Source organism: Solea senegalensis, linkage group LG11 (genome assembly GCF_019176455.1).
Source record: "Solea senegalensis isolate Sse05_10M linkage group LG11, IFAPA_SoseM_1, whole genome shotgun sequence".
Lineage (NCBI taxonomy): Eukaryota > Metazoa > Chordata > Actinopteri > Pleuronectiformes > Soleidae > Solea > Solea senegalensis.
This window is the reverse complement of record NC_058031.1, coordinates 21,156,437-21,180,549: the sequence shown is the minus strand read 5'-3', so window position 1 is coordinate 21,180,549 and position 24,113 is coordinate 21,156,437. Positions and strand designations below refer to the sequence as shown.

Sequence of the window (24,113 nt, the reverse complement as noted above, 5' to 3'; positions counted from 1 at the left end):
GCCTGTACATGCAAAGCAGCCCCTGAGTTGAGACACAGCGTCTGAATCACAGAACCTGGCATGAGAGACATAATATGTTCCCAGAAGAGGAAGTAAAAGAAGAAGAAAAGGAGGCCAACATACCCGAGCATGGCACGCTCTGAACTTTTAAAATGACAGCTCTGACCTTAAGGTTCACCAGCAGTGTGTCATGAGACTATACTTCATGTTACTGCGGTAATATCTGTTGGCAGCTCATGAAATCGCTCACAGCTGCCCCACTTTGTTGTTACTGTATGTCGCAGAGGTTTTGTGCCAGGATTTAAGCGAGGAAAAAAAAAAATGCACTTGGATTTTTACTGTTTTACAAATCAGGCTTGGCGCGTCATGAACACAACACGGACGTCATAATTACAGAGCTCTCTAGATGTGTCTAGAGCAGCCTGTTGAAGTATCTGAGGGAGGAACAGTGGGTTGTTAATATTCTGTAGTCTGAGCGGTCGAGGCTTGGAGTCCAGAATGTTTCCAGTGGGCTTGCTGGTGGCTGTGCAGTTGGAAACACTGTGTAGATAGATTCATAAATAATTCCCTCCCTGTTGTTGCCTGCTGCATCTGGCAGACAGCATGAGCAAAGAGAATCCATCGATTTCTTTACAACTACGTCATGGACAGCTGGGGATGAATAAAGCGGCTAACGCTCACTCTCATCAGATTTTACTTCATTTTCATCATTCTTTCTTCTCTCTCTATCGCTTGTCTCTGTGCGCGTAAATCAATGTTTCTTACTCGGTCACTCTGTTTTCACGTTACTCTCCTGCTCTTTTCTCCTCGTCTTTGATAGCAAGGCTAAATAAATCTTTGTCAGTGGTGAAGTTACGGGCCTATTATTCTTCGCTCCGCTTCATCGTGACATTGAACCTGGACACAGATCAAATATTTAGGGTCAGTGTTCAGCAGCTCTGCTTCCTGCATGGCTGAGCCTCACAAGGCAATGTGAGAAAATAAGAGGGAAAGTGCATAGAGGGCAGCTATGAAAGAAAATAATTACTCATAATAAAAAATGAAGCGTAGGACCCATTTACTCTTAATTTTATACTCAAAGCATTCTGCAGTTTTCTTTTTTTCTTGGTTTCCCAGTGTTCTTTGACATTCAGACATCATTCAAACACTGTGCTCACTGAATAAAACCAATGACAAGGCAAAGCATAACGCATGAGATTATAATGAAAATAAAAAAAAAACCTTGTTCACAATTATGATCTAATGAGTGGCCTCATCCAGGTTACAATGACAAATTGTTCAATGTAGGTCATTTTTAGATGATATATTCTGTTGTGAGTTTTATGTCTGAAATTGTTTTGTCTCTGTAACTGTTTTTATTATGTGTGCCGCTATCTTGACCAGGACTCAGTGGAAGAAACGATCTGGTTTCTCAGTGGGACCGTCCTGGCTAAATAAAGGATAAATAAATGAATCAGCATAGGTTATACTCCGGATGAAGTGGATTTAATTACCATGTAAATACATGTAAATGTAATTGTGGTCAATTCCTTTTTTAGAAAACTAACAATAATTGTCATTTAAAAGTGCAGTGCGCCATGGTGAGTCAGCAAGTCAGCAGTAAATCAATTCTGTCTTCCTGTGAACAACCTTGTCTTCTCAAGGAATTTCATTCATACATGAGTGAACTGTCGTCTGTGTTATTGGACTTTATTTAAGCATAGTCTGCTGTTGCCAGCTTTTGTAGATCCTTGTCCTTGTCCACAGGGCTTTATTTCTCAAAAGCCCAGCCTGCACACATGTTTGCCATCACTTCCTGTAGCTTCTCTGCAGTCACACCTGGCTAGATTTAGTCTCAGTCTACTAGATCTTTTTTTGACCAACATTTCCCATTAATGGCAATTTCTTAATGACATTTCACAACGTTGAAATTTCAAGCTTGAGGTACTTTAATATCTACTTATAGCCTATTTTCTACTTTATGGGCATCACTTGGCTCCATTAAAATTTTTAGACAGCTGCTACCGGGGAGCACACATTCATTCACTGTTACCAAAAGGTTTGAAGAGGTGGGACTCGACCTGTTTTACAAAACCAAATGAGTCAATTCAATTCTGACAAGTTAATGAAGTATCTAGATTTAAAAGTTGAAAGTATCCAAACTTTTGCCAACATGCCAAAGATGACTTCTAGATTAATGAAGCCAATGAAAGCCATTAAAACTATTGGTCACCTGTGATTCATCAATCTTTAATTGATTGGTAACTTTTTCTTGTGAACCCCCAAGCAGCTGAGGAACCTACTTTGAGAACCGTCACTTAAGTAATACTGGTTCTTATTATGTTGAATACTACCATTTTAGATTCTGAGATCCTCCCACCTGATGAGAAGGTGCAATCAATTATTATATAACTATAATAGATAATCGTGACTTCTCCATCAAAGGGACTTGTACATGCAGCACAGCCGTCTTTCTTTCAATAGTTTCAATTTAATGTATAATTTCCTCCTTTCCTCTCTCATTTTGCTCACCCCCTTCAGTTCTTTTAGACGTCTTGTAATTCAAGAAAGTATAATGAAGCCGGACTCTTATCTTGTCCCTTTTGTATTGGAGGCTGTTATGTTTGCTTCTGTCACAACAAGCATTGTCTCTGCTTCAGTCAACCACAGGTTTTGTTTCTTTTTTTACCAAAAGTCATAGTCACATAATACTAAATGTTGATATCTGCTATTTTTAAACCGGTTCAAACATATTCCTTCATCTAATGAAGTCCACATCCAATGGCGCTATGGAGGCTTTATAAGCTGCTTCCTGACTGATATTCCTTCTAAAGGTGAAATGCAATAGTTCTTACATTTTAAATTGTCACAAATGTGACCCAATGAATGTCCATCTGCAATAGTTGAACTGTTCTCAAGTAAAAAATTAGCACCAGCAACTTGGTGTGCGTCAAACAAAGCATGCTGGGATACCCACAAACCCCCTACAAACTACAATACATTTAATATCTGTGCTCACTTTGTACGGGAGCCATGCTACTTGCACGACTTGCACCATGTCAGGACCCTGAAACTGAAACACCTCCGTGGAAACCATGCATTATTATTTTCCTCTGGCAAAACATGTCAAAGTGTCTTCTGTCAATAAGGAATGCTTTCACAGATTGACAGTAGGTGGTTGTAATGAGCCAAGAAATGTTGGAATATGTCAAGAAAGACAAGGGCAAAGGAAACTTCAACTTAATAAATATGGATTGAAAAAGATTGTGATTTTTATGAGGGCTCCTCTCTGTTTTGTAAACAGGTCCTCAATTCAAATCAGTCATGCATTTGGAGCAGTTGTTCCACTAAAGGGAGTCTGTTAACTGTGACAGAAATCCTAATAGTTCATTCCCAGTGAATGTGTTTTTGTTTTTCATGATTTGCATCACCGACTCATTTGTGCACGACACTACTTTCCTGGGGCTAATGGTAGAGCCAACAACCAACCAAGTACAGAATGACCTACAGCTTCAATCAAGTAAAGTTAGGTAGTCCAACTTTCCACCAGGTATCTATCACTCAGGGTGTGCACATATACAGCAAGTGTCCTCCTTTCTCATCTGGACATTGGAAGAATTGCCTCTTGGCCAGGACTCCCTTGAAAAAGAGTTTTTTAATCTCAATGGGACTTTCCTGGTAAAATAAAGGTTAAATAAAATAAATAATACCTAGTGGCTTTTTCTCCATCGTGTCATACACATTTTTCACTCACATTATTTCAATATTTCAACACAAGCGACTGACATATTTGTCTCTGGGATTTATGAAATTCTCATTATCGACATCTTAGCATTGACTTTGTATGTAATCTCATCATGAGTTTTACCAACCCAGCAACCTTTATTGCAATGAACCACCATATTCTGCTATCCATGTTCTCACCCAGTATGTGCAGGTTGGGAAAAGTGCAATCTTGGTTTGAATCTTCTCTCACTCCTTAAATGTATCATGGCAATCCCTCGTCATTGGGGTGCCCCATAGCTCTGTGCTGGGGTCCCTTCTCCTTGTAATATGCACCTTTTCTTTGGGACCAATTGTAACCATGCACAGTGATACTTGGTTGTGGCTGGCTGGTTGTGTATTGAGCAGGAGATGGCATTCTCTTTTAGTGTCTGGGCAGGAACAGAATATGTACAGTTCTTTAGCTTACAGTTTACATACACTCATAATGTTGTCATACAGTCATTAATACACAATATTTGTACACTGTGCTGTGGCATTTACACGCTATCTAGAGGGTGCCAGAGAGCCATGCTTTACACAGACATACAACAGGGACATTACAATATTGCAAATTTAATAATATACCATATAAACAATTGGCTTGTTCTATCATTTTACCATTACCCCATAGACTCAGTGTAGATTTCAGCTTCTCTCTCAGATACCCACACGGATGAAGAAATATTACTTTTAACTAAACCTCTCAAAGTCTCTCTAAGTCAGTCTACCCTTCCAGCAAGACATCAACATCAGAATGGCCTTCTTCCCTCATAACCACTAAGGTTGTACAAAACCCAGGTCTCAATTTTAATATCCTCTTTAATATCCGAGCATGTTGCGTCTTTCCTCTGGTCGTTTACCTCTACACTGGTACAGATGATGGTTATGTCACCTCGACTACTGCCATGCCCTTCTGGCAGAATTTCCTTTATCCACAGTGATGCAGATTGTCTTCAGTCACATGTCACTCCACCTCTCTTCAACATCCTTGCTGGCCATAATCAAATTCAAGTTACTAATGTCTGCCTACAGAGTCACCTCTGGGTTTACATCCTACTATTTGAAGTTATCATACAGACTCATCCTCGTTTCCTGCCAGTTATTGACACTGTCATGTCCACACCTCCTCCTACACGTTTTATTACAGGGGTTTTTGTCAAATTTAATGTAAGAGGAAATCAGATGTGTAACCTGAAATCATGAGAGGCGGCTGAAAACATCTGACTCAGACTTGGATTAATTGTTTCAAAGCCATTACAATGTAAATGTTGTTGTTTGTTTTTAGCTCAATGCACATTTTAAAACTACAGCCTGACTGGTGTCATTGATATTTGACCTTGGGTTTAGTTTGTAAATCACTGACATGACTGACATCTTTTGGTTTGTTATCCAGGATTGGCAGCATAAATCTGAACAAGCATGTGTGCCTCCATGCTACTCATACTGATGTGGCCTTCACATAACCTTCAGTTGTTCTACTGGATCTCTTTTGTTGCCAAATAAGATTGTTTTTAAGTACTATCTGCCAGTTTTTATACCCAGAGAAATGACCTCATAAAAAGCTTGACATGGTATCAAATTTGCATACAATTTACAAATTTAAACATACAAGGGTGGATGTTTAAAGTTCATAAAACACAATGAAAACATGTTCCAAATACTGCATTTTGTCTAATCCACTTGGCTTATTGGTCACAATTTCAACCACTGAGGCCAAACTGACATAAGATTGTGGTTTTATGTTCTTTGGTCATTTTGTTGTTTTTCTGGCACTGAATCCAGGGATTGGTTAGGCCAGTTGTTCCTCAGGGACAGACGGCAACATTTACTTACCGCATTTGAAATGGGACAGCTGAGTTGTTGCTGTGCTGTGACACAGTTTAGCCTTCAAAAGGAGGTGGCCCCTAAATTGAGACACAGCTATAGCATTTAAAAATGGGCTTGGAAGTTCATGTACACTCAGACAGATGTCTTCTGGTTTTATTAATATTGTGCATCCTAGAATGTGAGCTTTACATTCTAAACATGACAATCTGCATGCTGCGCCGTCGTCTATCACAAAAAAACAGCTCACAGCTATGAATGACATTTGCTTTGCAATTGTATAATTTATGTCATGCTACAATTAACTTCTTTCTCCCTCTTTCTTTCTGCCTGTCACTGTCGCTTCTTGCGCTCTCAGTGGGATTCCAGGGAAAAAGTGTGGAGTCATTATCTTTGCCGCAGAGGAGCTAAGTAACTGCAGGGTCAGTACACACTCATACACACACACACACAGGAACATCATCATTTTGTTGGGAATTTCTATCCTGATGCAATAATTTGAAATCCTCTCCCCCAGCACGTAAACATGCCTATGCTGCATGCAAGCATGCACACACACAAATGCACCGAAAACATATGAATGAACCAATCTTTCAAAGCTAAATATGTAACAAATGTGCACGTGTAAATAACTTTATCGAGACACCATCCTCATGTTCTCCTTTCCCAGTGTTCAGCACTGATGGTGCGTTGCCCAGACCTCTCTACACTTCTCTGAATTTGTTTAAAATTAACTGTCAAGATAGTTTCCTGCTATGAACTAAGTGATTTTTCTCCTCCAATTTTTCCATTCCCCTGTCACAATGATATATTAATCCCAACTAGGCAGTCAGATACTGACAGAATATCCCCCGTGTGCACGTGTGTGTGTGTGTGTATGGGCATGTGCACTGCAGAGGCAATTATGTGACCGGGTTTATCTCCGTTTGTGTTTACTTTCGTTTTTCTGCTGCTAAGAAGAAAAAAACCCAGCTCCTCATTAACTGCAGTATCTTTTCATAAATATGCATAAAGTAAATCTCTTTGACTACATCACAAACAATCCACCACCTCCCAGTAATAAAGTACAATTTAAATGAAACCCGGAATCAAAATCACCTTAAGATACAAATTTGTTGTAAAGCTGTTGCGACTGCCAGTGCTGAGGATCCACATTTACATCACTGAGTTTTCCCCCTGCCTGTTCCTCTCTATTCACAGGGAGTCAAAAAGTCTCGCAGCAGAGTTTCCCCAAAACCCCTGTGTCTTTGTCTCCAAGAAATGCGTTTCTGAAGAAAAACAAGTTGCTGGCTCCGAAATGAAATTGCATCAGAATAATTATATTTATGATCAACTTAAGTAATTGTCTTTCTCTTAGGATATTGCCACTATGCAGTTGTGTGCCAACAAGTTGGATAAGAAGGACTTTTTTGGCAAGTCAGACCCCTTCCTGGTTTTTTACCGCAGCAATGAGGACGGAACGTGAGTTTGGACATTCTTACATGTACACTAAATACATTCAACTGCAGATTCATCATTAATCTAGCCACTGTTTCACTGCACTTACAAGTATGTGATGGAGACATCAACTGATATACTGCTCAATTTCACCTTGAATGGGGTGAATTCATGCTTTGCTGAAGTGTATTTTGAAAGTATTGCTCCACTGTGCTCACGGTGTGTGCGGCAGAAGTCGAGAAATAGTTCCAGCTGCAAGACGACGGCCTGTCAAGCAAATCATGTTATGCAAATATTCCAGCACAGGTGTTAGCCAATTAAATACATTTATGCATTTATGCTCTAACACCAAATTGTCTAAATGGAGGTCTTGGACATTTTCCATTCCATTTTCCCCGTTGCAGTTGTTTTTGTAGTGCAGTGCCATCGCCTTAGCAACATTAGTGACTCTTGCTAGGAAGTTGGTCATGGTGAGTGCTGTGCTCTTAACCCTTGAGATTATAATGTAAGGTGTTTATGGTATGGAATGAAAACGAATAAATACATTGTTTGGATATTGACAGATAAACAGTTGAGTACCGAAGCCTGACACTGGATTCACACATGCCTTTCTCTTTGGGTAGCTATTGGAGGTTAGCAGAGCAGTCTCTATGATGGATAACTACGTAGCAAGAATTGCTAATGTTGCTACACTTTGTCCAACAACAACAAGAACAAAAAACACATTTCCATTTAGGCTGTGTAGTATTTGAGTCAAGTGATAATCATGATTTGATTGGCTAGCACCTGTGCTAGAAATGTTTGCAGCAATGGACCAGGGATGTACGATATTGGACTTTGTGCTTATCAGGACTACTTGGGCCAATAACAAAAAACAATATGTATAGATTTGTCCACCAAGTTGCAGATGTAATTTATGTAATATTTAGCATTCTTGTGTTGCAGTAGCTATACATTTTCCTCATTGTGCGAAATAAATTGGAGCTGGAGAGGGTGCAAGCCTAGAAGTCAAGAAGGTAGCAGCCTACTCAACCTACTGATTTAGTCGTTAGTCATATTGGGGGCATCTTGGCATGTTTGCTGACATCCGATAATACATTCCAAAGCCAGTGTCGGCCTATACGGATATTGTGTTGATAATATCATACATCCCTAAAATGGTCCCGTAATGCAGTTCAGAATGAGAAGCTTTTCGTTTGACAGCTTCATTACATATGTGTGGGTCCAGCATGACACCAAGGACAATCAAACCAAAAGCTTTTCTCATTTCTAGATTTACACTTTTTGCATTTATCATCTGAAACGCCTTCTAGTACTAACAAACATACTGTAAAAAAGGACCAAACACAACCTTTAATTGCAATTATCTACATGTTCTAGTTCCATATTAATGAAATGTTATACAACAGCTATTTTAGTTCATGCTATGAACTAAATGATATGCAAAAATAATTATGCTTAAGGTAGGCAGGTGTAATTTAACCGACATAATGCCACTATTATTGAAAGGGTATGCTGTTAAGAGCACTGAGCCGTTTGTAGATGCAATAAAAATACATGGCTGTAAAATGGGACTCTTGAAAATCTTGTACTGGAAAAATAAAGATCTAAAGACGTGTTTAATGAGCACTTTGAAAGTCAAAGCTACATGTTGTATGTCATCCCAAATAATAACAGTTGTCCCACATGGTTCTCAATTCACTTGTTTCTTATACAAATCAACTCAGTTTCTCAGTTACTCTTTTATTACAGTCTTATACAATTGTGCTGTGGGGAAATGATTGTAGCAATAAAAGCCCATCTGAAATGCTGTCATGTCCCCCAGATATACTTAAACAGACACATTAAAAAAAAGAAAAGACACAGTTGAGTTGCTGCACAGGAGGCGGGAGATGGGAAATGTCGAAGTATCCACCAAGGTACAGTCTGAGCCATACGAGTACGTCGTCCCTTTTACAGTCTTACATCTTGTATTTTTGCCGACAGGTTCACCATCTGCCACAAGACAGAGGTGATCAAGAACACCCTGAACCCAGTGTGGCAGCCCTTCACCATCCCTGTTAGAGCGCTCTGCAATGGAGACTATGACAGGTCAGAGAGCCTTTTACACAACTCTGCTCTGTATTCAGACGGAGAGTGAATCATAACTCATGCTGAGGTGATTAACCTCCTTTTAGGCACTGGATAATAAGTGGTGAAATGTCCAGGAATAGCACATATTATTTCTTTCCTTGATTAGTTGAAGTAGAGGAAACTCAAAAGGCCCAATGAGACATAGGCATTATTGTTGTGAGTGACATCACGTGTTGCTGGGGCGGTCAGAATAATGCCAGCAGTCGGTCATTGTGTCCCAGGGACCAGCACTGGTGTTATTGAGACTGACTCAGTTTTAACACCACACTTTCAAAGTCAGGTGTGACTGTGCTGAGCAGGTGCACGAATACTTCTGCATGCAAAGTGTATCTGATCTCAACTTATCTTGTCATCTATTTTGGCTGTTTCAAGGATGCTTTTTGATGAAGTGATCTGAATGCAAGAAGCTAAAATAAAACTCTTTTTAACATAAAAAGTACTTTAATACTTTCTGTGTTCTGTGTCCACAGAGTTTCTAAGCATTCCCACTTGTGCATACGTGGGGGTTTCGGTCAGCGTCTGTCTAGTGTTCCATGCATTACATAATCAATGTCACATTCCATTCCAGTTGTGGCGATTTCTTGCCAGTAGTTTGCCCTAAATCGATATTTCCTTGGGTTGTACATGTGTAGGTACAAGTGAATTAACACATTATTGAGTAATATATTACTGTAATGTTATTACTTTACCCAGTAATGCTTAGTGCAAATTGTTACAATTCAAAAAAACGGCAAACTATAAAAAATAAAAAATAATATTACAATTTCTCAGCAAAGTAACTGAGTTTCTAGATTTCTGGTTTTTATTTGTCGTGTAGAGGCTACTTTATCTTGTGATGACTTGTACACACAGCAGGTCCTGACAGGTCAGGGAGGGAGGTCTCAAGAAATTGCAGTAAAAGATACTGAGAGGCTGCCATGTTTGCAGTTCTGCAGTTTAACTGATCTGAGCTCTATATAAGAAACTGGTTGAACATCACTTTTTGACCGATAAAACTACAATAGTAATCTAACGAGAGATTTAAGTGAAAAAACCTTATTACAGTTCCTTAGCAACGTGACCAACAGTGTCACCAGACTTCACACAACCGCATGCAAGTGCTTTTTTGTTGTCTTCAACGACATAACAGCACACCAACAGCTCGGACTGGAAAATGTTGTGTAACACTGAACATGCATGTGCTGTCGGTGTGTGTGGTCTATGTGCTCACTTACCTCCACATGGAATTCTTGCATACTGCCGCAGATAATATGGGCTCATGAGGACATTAGAGTCACATGGACATGCAGAGTATGAATCCTCAGTAGAAACATTCTTAAGTCAGACATCTCCGAAATATGCTTATTCATGGTTACAGAGAGTTGTATAAGAAGATCAATACCCATCCTCATAGCATTGGACAGATTTTGGATATTCTCATATCATGATATGACATCTGTGATGTATTTTCCTCATTTTAAAAGCCGTTGCAGTACTGATATCAAGGCATTTAGTCAGACATTATATTAATGATTTATGATGTTTGCTTTGAGAGTTTCAGAAGGAGATGCACTCTGTGTCTTTGTGGATCTAGAGAAAACTTATATTTGGGTGCCAAGAGAAGTGCTATGTGAGGGTGGTGCAGAGCAAGAGGTGTGCAGTTGGAGTGACAGATGGGTTCAAGGTAAAGGTGAGATTACATAAGGCTCATAAAGCTCTGTGCCCCTTCTTGTTTGCAATGGTGATGGACAGGTTGACAGATGAGGTCAGGCGGGAGACTGTGTGGACTATGTTGTTTGCAGATGATATTGTAATCTGTAGTGAGAGTAGGGAAATGGGTGGAAGAGAGCATGGAGACGTGGAGGTATGCACTGGAGAAAAGAGGAGTGGGAGCAAGACAGAACACCTGTGTGTGAATGACAGTAAGACAGGTGGTGTGGTGACGACGCAAGGAGTAGAGGTCGTTAAAGTGGATGAGTTAAATACCTGGGGTCAACCATCCAACGCAATAGACAGGAGTGGTGTGAGTGCAAAAGTGAAAGGGTGAGACCGCGGATTAAAAGACAGAAGGCAGAGCTGAAGATGCTGAGATTTTTGTTGGGAGTGACCATGATGGACGGGATTAGAAATGGGCATATTTGAAGGACAGCTCAGATGAAACTGTTTGGAGATAAATTAAGAGACTCAAGGTTGAGATTATATTGGACAAAGAATATTAAAGATGGAAGTGCCGGGCAGGAGGAAAAGAGGAAGACCACAGAGAAGGTTCATGGATTGTTGTGAAGGAGGACATGAGGGCAGTTGGTGTAACAGAAGAGGACACAAGGGAGAGGACAAGATGGAGGCAAAATGATTTGCTGTGGTGACCCCTAAAGGGAGAAGGCAAAAGATGGAGAAGATCATATCCATGATAATGAATGAAATACTGTACATTGTATTTATGAGGCATTAAAATGCCAATGAAGTACACCGGATAACATCTAAAATTATAGATAACACCTGTAGATTAGGTACAGATCATAAACATATTACTGTGTTTTTATGGTAGATAGTGTATTTTATTTCAGTCCTGTGATAAGTGCAAACCTCTAAAAATAAAACTTTCCATGAGCTCGGGACTTAGCCTTAAAACAAGGAGTTATTATTTGTAAGCCACATCACCCATGCCCTACATCCTCATGCATTACTTCACTGATTCTTTCTTTCTTTTTCTTTTCATATTTTTTTTCTTTTTTCTTCCTAAATCCCATTGTACAGTGGAAACCAATGTCATTGTGTCCCACAGATATTAGGGGGGAGGGGCAGACTTCAAGCAATAACTTCTACCCCAATCATTTTCTTCAGTGTAATTTTCTGCTGTGTAATTGCTCCGTGTTCCCAATGTGACGCCGTGAAAATAGTTTTTATTAACATGCAGAACCTCATGTTCTCATTTGACTGAGAGTCGTCGATGTGGCAAAGAGCAGAGCTTCAGAAATGAGATATTATTTGTCTATTTCAGGACGGTGAAGATTGACGTCTATGACTGGGATCGAGATGGAAGGTAAAAAGTTAAAACCACTTACACTCTCCTGAGTCTTCCATTAGAAAGAAATGTGCATTTTCTACATTGCGGGGGTAAAAAGCATTAGCGTTCAGGCACAGCCTTGGTTATAACAGGCACATGCATACAGAAATAGATGAGAATAGAGGCAAAGACATGACAGTTTATCTTAAATTATGAAGCTGGTGTTTATTCTTGCCTGTCTGTGTGGGTGTTGTCTGCAGCCATGACTTCATCGGCGAGTTCACCACCAGCTACAGAGAGCTGTCTCGGGGGCAGAACCAATTCAATGTCTATGAGGTGAGAAATGAGATGGGGGTGGTTTGTTGTTGCTCACCAATTTCGTCATATGAAGACCTTGTAACATGTAATTGAGGTGATTTTGTTATTTTGACTTCAGCTGGCTTTGCAGAGGCTGGTAAATACCTGCAACCCTCATAAAGCTTGTGCAGCATTTTCTTTTTAAAATGAGGGACTGAAATAGAGGTAATACAACAACTGATAAATGTAGGGCCTCTCAAAGTGGTAGAAATGTCATCATTTCTCCTGTTACACCAGCATCCTACAGCTGAATGAGGAGTTTTAAGGTCCAGCATGTAATATTGTGGTAGATCTGTAGACAGAAATTGAATGTACTACCTATAAGTATATTCTAGGGCTGTCAAATGATAAATATTTTTTAATCGTGATTAAAGGCACAAGTTAATCGCTGTCACGTTTTTTATCGGATGTTTAAAATCATGTTCATTGGCAGTTTTTAGGTCACCCTCGTTAATCTATCGTGTTATTTCAAATCTAAAGAAGTGCAATAAGCCTGAAGTAACACAATGTCTACTTCAGAAATGTCAATGATGAACAAACCAGGCTGCGGCGTTAACACGCGTGAACTGTAACGGGCAGCTTCATTTGTTTATTTGATTGACTTCCTGACTAAGGCCGTATCCACACAGAAACGTGACGTAACATAAACAATCTTTTTGGTTTTGAAAAAGTTTCCTGTAAACGTAGCATCGTTTCAGGACATTACTCCATCCACAAGAAACCCCCTGAAACGACTCAAAATGCTGTAGTACATATGCCAGGCCTGCAAGTGGCGCTGTAACACTACAGTACACCACAAGAGAAGAAGAAGACATCACAGATGTAATCAAGTAATCACAGAAATGGAGGCTGGATGAACCGAGCCAGGGGAAAGAGAGTGAAATAAAGAAAGCAAATAAAAGTTAGCATCAACAACTTGGTGACTTTGTCGCTACATTTAGCGACTTTACGAACCCCCGCCAATTTTTAATTATTTTTTTCCAAAAAAGCAACTAGGGACTTTCTGGCGTAACCCTAATTACTTTCTAAGACAGACAGGGTCAGTTCTGCCACACGAGTGAGCTTCATCTAGTTCTATTTACTGCAGGCGAGACAAGAACGAGGTGCAGATGTGCAGTGCAGCTGACCATGTCTGACAATCACTGATCTGTTCATTCAAATAAAAATAGGTTTTTGTTTTCTCCCTCCTTATTTTCCCATTCAGTTTCACTGTTAGTTTTCAACACACATTATTTTCTTGGCCCCTGTGTCTAAGTCTCTGAGGACAGGACGTGTGCTAGTTTTATCTAGCGTCTTTTCAGGGTGAGTTTAGTTACCTTTCATTGAATGTAGTTGGCAACACTGTCAAACAATCTCCAAACAACGGATTACGATGATGACAATGACGACGTCGAAGATAGGGACAGCGAATGCCAGCGCAAGAGGGAGGTGGGACTACGACATCATTGTTTCCACAAAGTAGCTTATTTGTCATATACACAAAAATGCAAGGGTAGCGTTTCGAGACTTTCCCACTATGGGACCCATTATAAAAAAAAATAAAGTGCCAATGCGATCAATAACTAAGTATAGTATTCACCTACACTTTCCATGTAGACAGGCCCTGAGTGATTCATCCACAGGTTTACCTTATATGGCTATGAACTGATAGCCATAATGTGTGTACACTATATGTGTATAATTCTTAAAACAATTACATTTAGTTTTGTTTTTTAAAAATTAGCCTTTTACATGTACTTTAGGCAAGGGTCTTGCCAAAAGCAGGACGCCATCTTGTGCTGCCATGTATCTACAGCAGCTCACACAAACTAACCAGCCGGAGTTTGTGGTCAGAAGTGGATGTTTACTTCACAAACAAAGCACAACAACTGTAGTTCCTAACACCCGGGGGAAAGTTACTCGTGAGCAGAGGAGTCCTTGTTTTGTTATAGTCTTCAGTCTCTCCATTAGGTGTCACTAATTATGACACACTTGACCTTTAACTCAAAGCAGACAACGGTGCAAAGCAACTGTTATTAACCACCAGTAATTTAAACTTTTGGAGGAGAAGTAAACCTTAAGTACTTCCTCAAAGAAAACAAATGCTACCAAGCTAACTATTGTAGCATGAGCGTACAGTATAGCTTGTCAATGTTTGCTCAAATTACCACCAAATCAGAACCAAAACTTCCAACGCCCATGTCCAGATTTGTATATTATATTATTAAGTATGTAATATTAAATGAAGTAAACATATTGAAACACTGAGAGCATTTCTTTTACTGATTGTTTTTCCATGATTATGTTTTGCTCGGTGCTTCTGTGCTGTGCTCGACTCGGATAACAAGCATTTCTGACTGTTTCTGTGTTTTTGGACTATTGAGTCTTTTCTGCCCTGACTTTATTTGTTACCTGCTTTCATGTATCTGGTTTTGATTCTCAGTTCTGACCTTTGTTGGCCTCACAGTCCAGCTAAGCCTCGGTGTTAAATCGTTAGGGAAAAAATAGCCTGTCCAGGTCATCTCTCTTGTTTCCTCTCCAATTGACCACTATTTGAGTGCTACTTTTGCATTAACCATGAATGGTTATGACTGTTATTTTAATTAAAACGAGCCAGACTAAAGTATTCTCTCGCAAAGTCTACATTCAATGATTTGTGTGTAGAAAAAATAATTACTGGCATACTGCAGCATTGTGAATAAATAAATCATCACAGTCAATATAAAAATCTTTTTTTTAAAGACAATGACAGTTGCATGGATGATTCGGTCCTTTAAGTCCATTTTCAAGCTTCATACTCTTTCTATACACACACACACGCACGTACACACACACACATAGCTAAACATAACATCCCTTCCAATTCATGGACTGACACTATTATCATGAATCTACTGAATTATTCATGTTCATGATTAAACATCATTCTGGGATGTGAAGTGGTTTTACAAGTGCCCTCTCAATCTATAACTTCTCATTACTGGCAGGTTTTAAATCCCAAAAAGAAAGGCAAAAAGAAGAAATACATCAATTCTGGAACTGTGAGTACACCCACGACTCCCATATCTGCCTGTCACTTCCTCTGTATTGATATTCATGGTTGTTTTGTACTTTATACCTTTATACTGTCGGCATCATAACCTCCTACATCTTCTTCTCTCTTACCGACTCTCTCACTGTCTGGCACCTGTTTGTCATTTTGTCTTTCTCGCTTCCTGGCACTCATCCTCTTTTACCCTCCCTCTTTGTTTATCACTCTCATGCGTGTGTGTGCGTGTGTGTGTGTGCACCAGGTAACATTGCTGTCCTTCAAAGTGGAGTCCGAGTACACCTTTGTGGATTTCATCCGAGGAGGGTGAGTGGAATAATAATTAGCCTCCCCTGTCCTCTCACAGTGAACATGAATAGCCACCGTTTTGGTTGTTTATACGTCAGTTTGTGAGCCTGTGTGTTTGTGTGTGTGTGTGTGAAGTTAAACGTCCCGGATTGAATCTAACAAAAAGCTGTTTTGCAAGCATCACGGTGAATTCCTGTCGGCAGGTTTTTGGAGACATTTGGATTGATGAATCTCACATTTGAATACCTAATTTATTTAGTTCATTCACTTTTAATAGCTGCTTCTATTTGCCTTACCTAATTAGACCCTGAAAAGTGGAATGCAGCTCCACCATACTAATTAGCCAGGGAACCAGTAATTATGTTTGAATTATACTGAAGTGTGAGTGTGATGCTCTTTGTTGTTTTCCTCTTTGATTCCCACTTTATTTGTAACAGAACCCAGCTGAATTTCACAGTGGCTATAGACTTCACTGCATCTAACGGTAAGTCACTGACTTTGTTGTTGCTTTTGTGCATATAATATAAAGCTACAACTCTACACTGGCTCCCAGCCATTGCATCACAACACCAATATGCCCCAGCCCTTACAAACAGAAATCAATCACGACACGAGGCCTTCACATCTTAAAGAGTAACTGCCAGTGATGAATCAGATGTCTTACACAACCAACAGTAAAGGGAATGTGACAGTTTAAAATGTTAGATGAAATAGTATTTGCTATACAAAGACCATTGGCCTATGTGGGTTTATTCAGTTCAATTGTAAAACAAATTTAGTCTGTCACTAAACCACTTTAGTCCATTATTGTACTCATATCTGTTCAGGATTGGTGGAGGATGGACACGAAAGAACGCCACAGTCAGTACCCTTTAGTAGAGTGAAGCTATTGAAAATACTCAAAATATAATTTGGTATAAAATATTATTCTTGAGTTGTCGGTTTGTGTGCAAATCACTTGTATGTGTACATAATATATCACAGTACATGGCTATCTATGTTGGCTGGGTAAATGATTAGGTAAGAAGTAGTGTATCGTTTCCAAGGTTGGAGTCAAGCATTAAAGCCCACATAGACCGGAAGCTCCAATTAACGCTGCGTTTGTGTGTATCTGCGTCATTACCTTGTTTATGAAACCCTAAAGTTTCAGAACAAACAGTTCAGCCACTGCTGAGAAAATAGTGTTGTATTGTTTTCCTGGGCTCTGTGGATCAGCGGATCGGCACTTCCTTAATTTGATGTCGTCATCAGAAATCCTCACCACTCCTCTCACCACCGTAGCGCCTCCTGGTGCGGGCACTAGTCCGGGCACATCCGGTTGCGTACATTCAACCGCAGAAGAAGAAGAACTACTCTCATTGTAGCTGCTGAGATGCAGAGCATCCGCGATCGGCTCGTTTGCAGCGATTAGGAGGTTTTTAATCATGAAAACAAGTTAATATATGTAAGTAGACCTCCATAACTAACATATATGTGTGATACAAGCATTCTATGTCACCTTTAAGATTACCCAACTGTTTACTTTTACATTGTAACTGTGACAAATTTCTTAATATCACAAATCTGAGGGTGAAACAGTGGTGCCAGAGGTTTGTAAACCACTCACTCTCCCACACCAAACTCTATAGAGAAAATCAATGTTTCTAGCTCCAGGGGGCAAAAGGGGTTCTGGTCTACTGCCTCTCTTGGCAAGGTTGTGTCCCTTTAGTAAATCTGAACAAGGAATTTCAAACACCAAAGTCACAAAATAACACATTTGAACTCAGTGGTAAAGGCAGCAGTGGATCAATAATGCCTGTTTGCTGTGATATTAAATCACTGCTTTCCTCTATGGGGTTTGGTGCAAGGAGTGAGTTGTTTACAAAATAAAACAATCTTTGGTTCCTAGCAGGAAAAGGCTGTCCCACAGTGAAATAAAGCTGTGAAATAATACACATTTGCGTGTGTAGATTTTCTCATGGGAGATTTGTACAGTTCAAATCTGTTTTCCCTGGTTCTCAGAGATGGTGGCGTGCACAACCATAATTCCCCCTTTCCGTTTTGGAAATAACATGACCTTTTTATGGCAGGTACACTTATGCATATGATGGCGGCTGTTCTGAATATATTCAGGCTCTTTTCGTTTTTGTTACATGTTGAAAAGTGCAGTCAGCAGTGTGTGCAAGGTGTGCAGGGCATAGTGAATGTATTTTGCAGGCGTTCTTGTGGCACAGTTTGAAGTTAAATGGGATTGGGAGAATGCATTACCGCTGCTGCAGGTGTGTTTGGAGCAGGTATCTATTGTGGCTAATCAAATCAGCACCCCGACCCCCACCCCGTGCCTTTCGTACCCTTTAAAGGAAGGACACTTTTATAACACGTTTACTCCCAAGGGGATAAAAGGACAACAGCACTCAGCCATGTTTAAATTACCTGTTGTAATTTTGTTTATATGAGTCTTTTTTGTCTCTTCTACAATTACCACATATTGCAGCCACAATTTCTCACATTGTTCATCACACCCATAGCCTCGGTGTATACTGCAATTAAAATGGAAATGCTCTGCTACTTCGGGAGAACACCCACAGGAAAAGAGGAGATAAAGTGTATGGTGTCATCCTGGCGTTAGACATCTTCTCTTTTACTTACGGTTACATGTTTGGTGCATTTTCTGTAAGGTTTGTCACCCCACCAAAAATTGTGTTTCTGACCAACTTGCCACATTTAATAAAAAAAGTTGTGATAAATTAGTTAATAAAAAAATTCATGTAAAATTCAGCAACATTGTGTCCACTGGAGGAGCTGAACACACACACACACATATGGCCTGTATGTGTGTGTGCTCCACTACTTTCTTAAGTAGTGGAGTTTCATACGTTGTCAATGTTTGTATTTTAATTGGAGCTGAACATCCTTTAACATAGTCCTGCTCTCTGTCTCCCTCTTTCTCAATCAGTGGTACTGCTATTTTTTCAGCTCTTTGTCTCTACTTCATTTTCTCACCTTTAGTAATTTAAAAAAAGTGGCAGCAAGTGCAATTACTCACAGGGGAACTGTAAACTGCTAATAAAGCGCGCTGAGGTTTTTTATATCATTACCCCATTTGAGGAGAAGTTATTCTAACTATGGCTTCTGTGTATCATCCAGCCATATTTTAGACACACTTAAAGAAACTATAATTCTTTACTCCACAGTTGCAACTTTTTTAGCTTGTTCGCAGCCACATTTTCTTTTCTTTTTTTTTAAATATACTGTATAATGTGTGACATGTGGTCCACAATTAGCAGTAGTAGCATGGCTGTAGCTACACTCCCCTCCTCTCGAGTCGCAGCACTATGTCCAGAGAATGTGCAGCTTTATCTCGCCTCACATTTGAACCATGATTTTTGACCTCGTCCCCCTGCTTATTACATTAGTTGATGTTCGTCCTCTGAAGACATAAATCTTGACCATAAAGAGAAATGACAAATTAATGACTTTATTGACTAGAAATGAATCATTACTATGCCAAATCTCCACTGCTGATACAGTGTATTTCGCAGGTGAAAACCAAAGTGTGCAATCATTGATTTCACCGTGTCACGTGTGTCTTCCAAGGAAACCCATCCCAGCCCACTTCACTCCACTACATGAGTCCTTACCAGATGAATGCATATGCCATGGCTCTGAAAGCTGTGGGTGAGATTATCCAGGACTACGACAGCGACAAGCTCTTTCCCGCCTATGGTTTCGGAGCTAAGCTGCCCCCTGATGGCAAAATCTCCCATGCATTCCCACTGGTGAGAGACACACACACACATATACAGAGACACCTCCACAGTTTACTCTAAGCAGGGTGTGGTGTGGACCAGGAGTTGTTGCTGTGACAGCAGCTGGTCACACAAGAGGTTGGCTCATCTTCCTGCCAGCGGGAATCTCCCAGCATCTTCCACACATCCTCCTGAGGGATGAGGGGAACCAGTCACAAACTGCTGGATGCTGAGCTGAAGTGACGCCAACTCTGTGCATGTGTTACCAAAGTTGCTATCATATCTGACAACAGATATGTTATGTCTGAGGTCAATAATTCAGTCAATAAATGACAAGTTAAAAGTAAGTTTTGTCTCAGTTCAACATTCTTGGCTATATCTTTAAAGGGATTTTGAAGTGTGGTTGTGACTGACTGTGTCTCAATTCTGAGTCACGAGTCAGTTACATAGCTCATGAGTCACAAATCTGAGGTCTCCATTAACCATATTATATCATATTATCCATCGAGTCCAAACTACACTAAGACTAAACAATCAACCCCATCTTATATCGTACATACTGGAACATAGCGTTAAAAAGGAACCGGTTATTACAGCTCTACTTTTTAAGGGGAACAACAATGGCAGGTGGCTCATGTTAATAAAGCAAATGGTCCCAAACGTTTTCCCTTAAGTTACATTTGTGATTAGCTTCTTGGTAGCTCAGAACAGCTGATGATGAAATTCCCGTAGAACCCAAAGGCCAGAACATCCCATTTAACAACATTATGACCTTCTTCCTCATTTATATCGTGAAAGTAAAGCAAATATGAAATAATTATTTAGCTACATCTATTTGAAGAAAAAAACAGGAACAAATATGCACCCCCATTTATGCCGAGAAGATATGGCCATGAATGTATATTAGTTTGTATTATCACAATAACTGTCGGATAATTTAAGCAGTTGAAGTGGATTTCAATTTAATATCTCAAAGTGTGTTAGCACACTGCCGAAACATTCTAAGTTTTGTTATGTTGCTATTGAGTGTTATTGTGTAATCTCGTCAATGTCAAAGTCAGGTAATGAACCTGTTTGTTGTGCTGCTTGTATTTAATGAACGTGTTGTGCTGTCTGTTACAGGGAGGAGAAAGTGACAATCCAAACTGTGTAGGAATAGAGGGCGTTCTCGAGGCCTATTTCCAGAGTCTGAGGACGGTGCAGCTCTACGGCCCCACTAACTTTGCACCTGTTATTAATAAAGTGGCAAAGTAAGTTTTAAAGTCCATGGAATTTTGGAACTTGCAGAAGGGAACAGAACTGTTTAACTCATTTTCTTTTTTTGTTCTTAAAACAAGTAATTTAGTGTGTGAAATTATAGTACATTTTGAAGATCCCCCCAAAGAATGGGTCATCGAGTAAATTTGGTCTAGTGCCAATATTTTTCTGGTCCAAAACATCATATCAAAGATTGTTCAAAAATGGCACATTTAAGAGATGGGTTGGTTTAAAGTCGCTTGTAAACTAGCCACAGACTCCGTGCCCTACTGACCTTTGTCTCAGTTAATCTTTTGTGAGAATAAAGGCGTAAATAAAGCATTCTAAGCAAAAAATAATAATAATATAAACATGATAGGACTTGAACACATTGTTTTTGAATTTAGGGGTTTCATATGTGCGTTTGTATTGAAAAGAAGGTAAAATTACAAAAGGATACCGATAAACAGTAGGAAAACTGAATGTATGTCATCAAACCTTACAGATAAAAATGAATAACTATGTTGCAGTATCTTTTATACAAAGGGGACACTGGCAAAATGGCAATGTGGAATACTTTACCCACTGTCAAATAATAAAATGTTACTTTAATATTTCTGCAAATACAGTAAAACTTTACACGAGGGAGCGCACAACTGAAAAATGTTTCCTCTCGCTGAAACATTGAGGGAAGGTGCTACAATTTCACACCATAATTTATTTACACAGGCTCTGTGTTCCCTCTACTTCTCATTTGGAGCAACATTTTGTCTTATTCCAGTTCAGAGTCTGTTTGTGGCACCTTTTTCTCTCCTTTCTCTTCTCTCCTGTCTCCCTGCTCCACTGCATGTAAGGGCACACACACACACACACACACACACACACACACGCTGAGATCTGATGAGGTGGAGTGACTGTGTTAAATGTCTCTCAAAGCTAAACGTGGACTAACTTCAACATGAAAACCAGGTTAAAAATATCAGCATTTGCAAACACGCTGCCACTCATCATGAACCAGGTAGCAGAGCAAAGGCTGCAGCTCTGAAACACCGCTGCACATCCTGCTGCGTTTAATTGCAGACGTCACTTTGACCTGTCTGAGCTGTCGGAGAGGAAGTTCTCCTCCTCGACTCTGCAACATAGCACCGCAGATGTAGAAGTTTCTCCTCAGATCCTGTAGCACTCAGAACTAGACTGAAATCAAAGCTGCACCATGTGACACGGGAGGAACCATCAGTCTCCAAAATAATGTTTATTTTAACCCTTTGTGCTCACACGGCCCATATTTGTGCCACAGGTGCTCTCATGGGAATAATACACAACTCCTTATATGGACATCCTGAAGGAGTGTGTTTAAGTCACATATTCATCTTCTTTATGAGTTGTTGAGTCAAAAGTATGATTTATTTTATATTGCATTTTTCGTCGTGACATAAAGTAGCAGTAATTGTGCCAAAGTCACAAAATAGAGTGTTTTTCTTTTCATTTTGTTCATAAAAACGAGCCATGTGAACTTTGAACTGTGCCGTATCTCCAAGTTTCACTTAATTCAGTCCAATTTTAAACAGTCTTGAGTACTTTTTTGCTCAGGTGTTCTAAGGGTTGAATAAACTCACAAATTAGTGATTTACTTTTTATAATAAAATGAATTATTGAATATTCATGCCCTAGTAAAGATGAGGAGAGAGTTTTGTGTGAGACCAACAGACAGGTATGTTTTGTGTTTACCTTCGTAATCTGGTATACAGACAGGGTCCTAATGCAGGTGTGTGTGTGTGTGTGCACATTTCACAGCTGTGCCGCAGAGATTACAGATGGCTCTCAGTACTTTGTCCTGTTGATGATCACAGATGGAGTGATATCAGACATGGTCCAGACCAAAGAGGCTGTGGTCAATGTGAGTCAAAACACACACACACACACACACTGCTCTTCGCACAGTTTCCTCTGCGGCTCATGTGCATCTTAACATCCTGTTTTCTTCAGATATTTGTCTTTTTTACAGCAATGATGCTTTCTTGGAATTGTGGATGAGAGCAGCTCCGGATCCTGTGATCAGTTCTAAAAATAACTTGCCCTCATTCGCTTTATTGAGAGGTCAAAATCTGTTTCACAAACACATCTGATTAATGTTTAACAGGTTTACATAGTTCTGAGTGATTTCTCTCCATCGCTCTCCAAATTGCCTGAATGTTTCAAACAACCTCACGTATCAGATTAAATAACGATTATAAAGAAAAAACATAAATTTGATCCTATGAATGTCATTTATTAATCTTTCCTTTTGTTTCCTGCACAGGCTGCGTCGCTCCCGATGTCTATAATCATTGTAGGTGTTGGTCCTGCTGAGTTTGATGGTGAGTGGTTCATTTTTGTAATAGATCTGTGTGTGAGTGAGGAAACATGACAGATGAAGGTCACATTCAGTGACAAAAAAAAAACCAAAACATCAATCTATTTATGGTCTTGCTCAGTGGGTGCCTGAAATAACAATTATTATTATTATTATTATTATTATTATCATCGATCAATAAAGTGGAAAATGGAAGTGTATATTATGCTTTCTGATTGCTAAAAGAAAGCATGTGCAGGGTAAAAAGTATAGGCCCAAGCACTGAGCCCTGTGGAACTCCATAATTAGTGTCATTTTAAGTTACCCCTTTCCGTCCACCATGTTTCTTTTCACCCCAACCAGTTGAGGAAGATTGCTGCTCATCGTTGAGTCTGGCTCTGTCAGAGAAATATTCCTGTTAAAGGGGAGTTTTTTTCACCTGTGGAGAATAACATGGGAGAAGATGAGTGAGTGAGTGATACCTAGTGCTTGTGTGAGCTGTTGGGTTTTTCTTCTCTCTATAATACTGGACGTTTTCTGCCTTATGGTGTACAGTGCCAGTGTCCAGTTTGACCAACTTCTTTGGCCCAAATATCAAATTATGCGCTGAAAGTGCCAAAAAGTTGACCTATTTTCATCTCAGTGCGACGCGGAGAGACAGGGGCACTGCAACGGATGCATGTCATGACTGTGTCACTACAGCATTGCTTTGCTCCATATAATGAATATAATGCGGTTGTGCTCTCTGCCTTCCTAAAAAAACCACTAGATAAGTGACAACAAGTGTAATCAACACACTGTTGTGTTTCATAGCCCGTGATCCATTCATTGAGTTGAGTAAGTCAGGATGTCAGGAAGATATTTGCCCTGTATAGGGATGGACAATTAGTTTGTTTAATGAATTAAGTGGTATTAATGGTTGAGGACAATTTGTGTGATTTCTCTTTTACCTCTGCTGCCGCTCTGCGTGGGCTTCTGTAGTTCATGTTGGAGCAGCACTACAGCCAATCCTCGTGTGTT

At 39.8% G+C, this 24,113-nt stretch overlaps 1 protein-coding gene across 2 annotated transcripts in view; it reads left to right on the top strand.

Moving 5' to 3' along the window:
* LOC122776604 (copine-9-like) overlaps positions 1-24,113 on the top strand; it is a 77,142-nt gene that overhangs the window by 41,857 nt on the left and 11,172 nt on the right. Inside the window, exons 7-18 of one of the 2 annotated variants that reach the window (XM_044037204.1) lie at positions 5,927-5,990; positions 6,926-7,029; positions 8,992-9,096; positions 12,119-12,160; positions 12,385-12,460; positions 15,448-15,501; positions 15,754-15,815; positions 16,235-16,281; positions 19,374-19,555; positions 20,648-20,775; positions 22,556-22,658; positions 23,061-23,118. In XM_044037204.1, coding sequence (XP_043893139.1) covers positions 5,927-5,990; positions 6,926-7,029; positions 8,992-9,096; positions 12,119-12,160; positions 12,385-12,460; positions 15,448-15,501; positions 15,754-15,815; positions 16,235-16,281; positions 19,374-19,555; positions 20,648-20,775; positions 22,556-22,658; positions 23,061-23,118 — 1,025 coding nt within the window. The remainder of the gene's footprint in view (positions 1-5,926; positions 5,991-6,925; positions 7,030-8,991; positions 9,097-12,118; positions 12,161-12,384; positions 12,461-15,447; positions 15,502-15,753; positions 15,816-16,234; positions 16,282-19,373; positions 19,556-20,647; positions 20,776-22,555; positions 22,659-23,060; positions 23,119-24,113) is intronic. The other variant, XM_044037205.1, reaches the window with a different exon arrangement.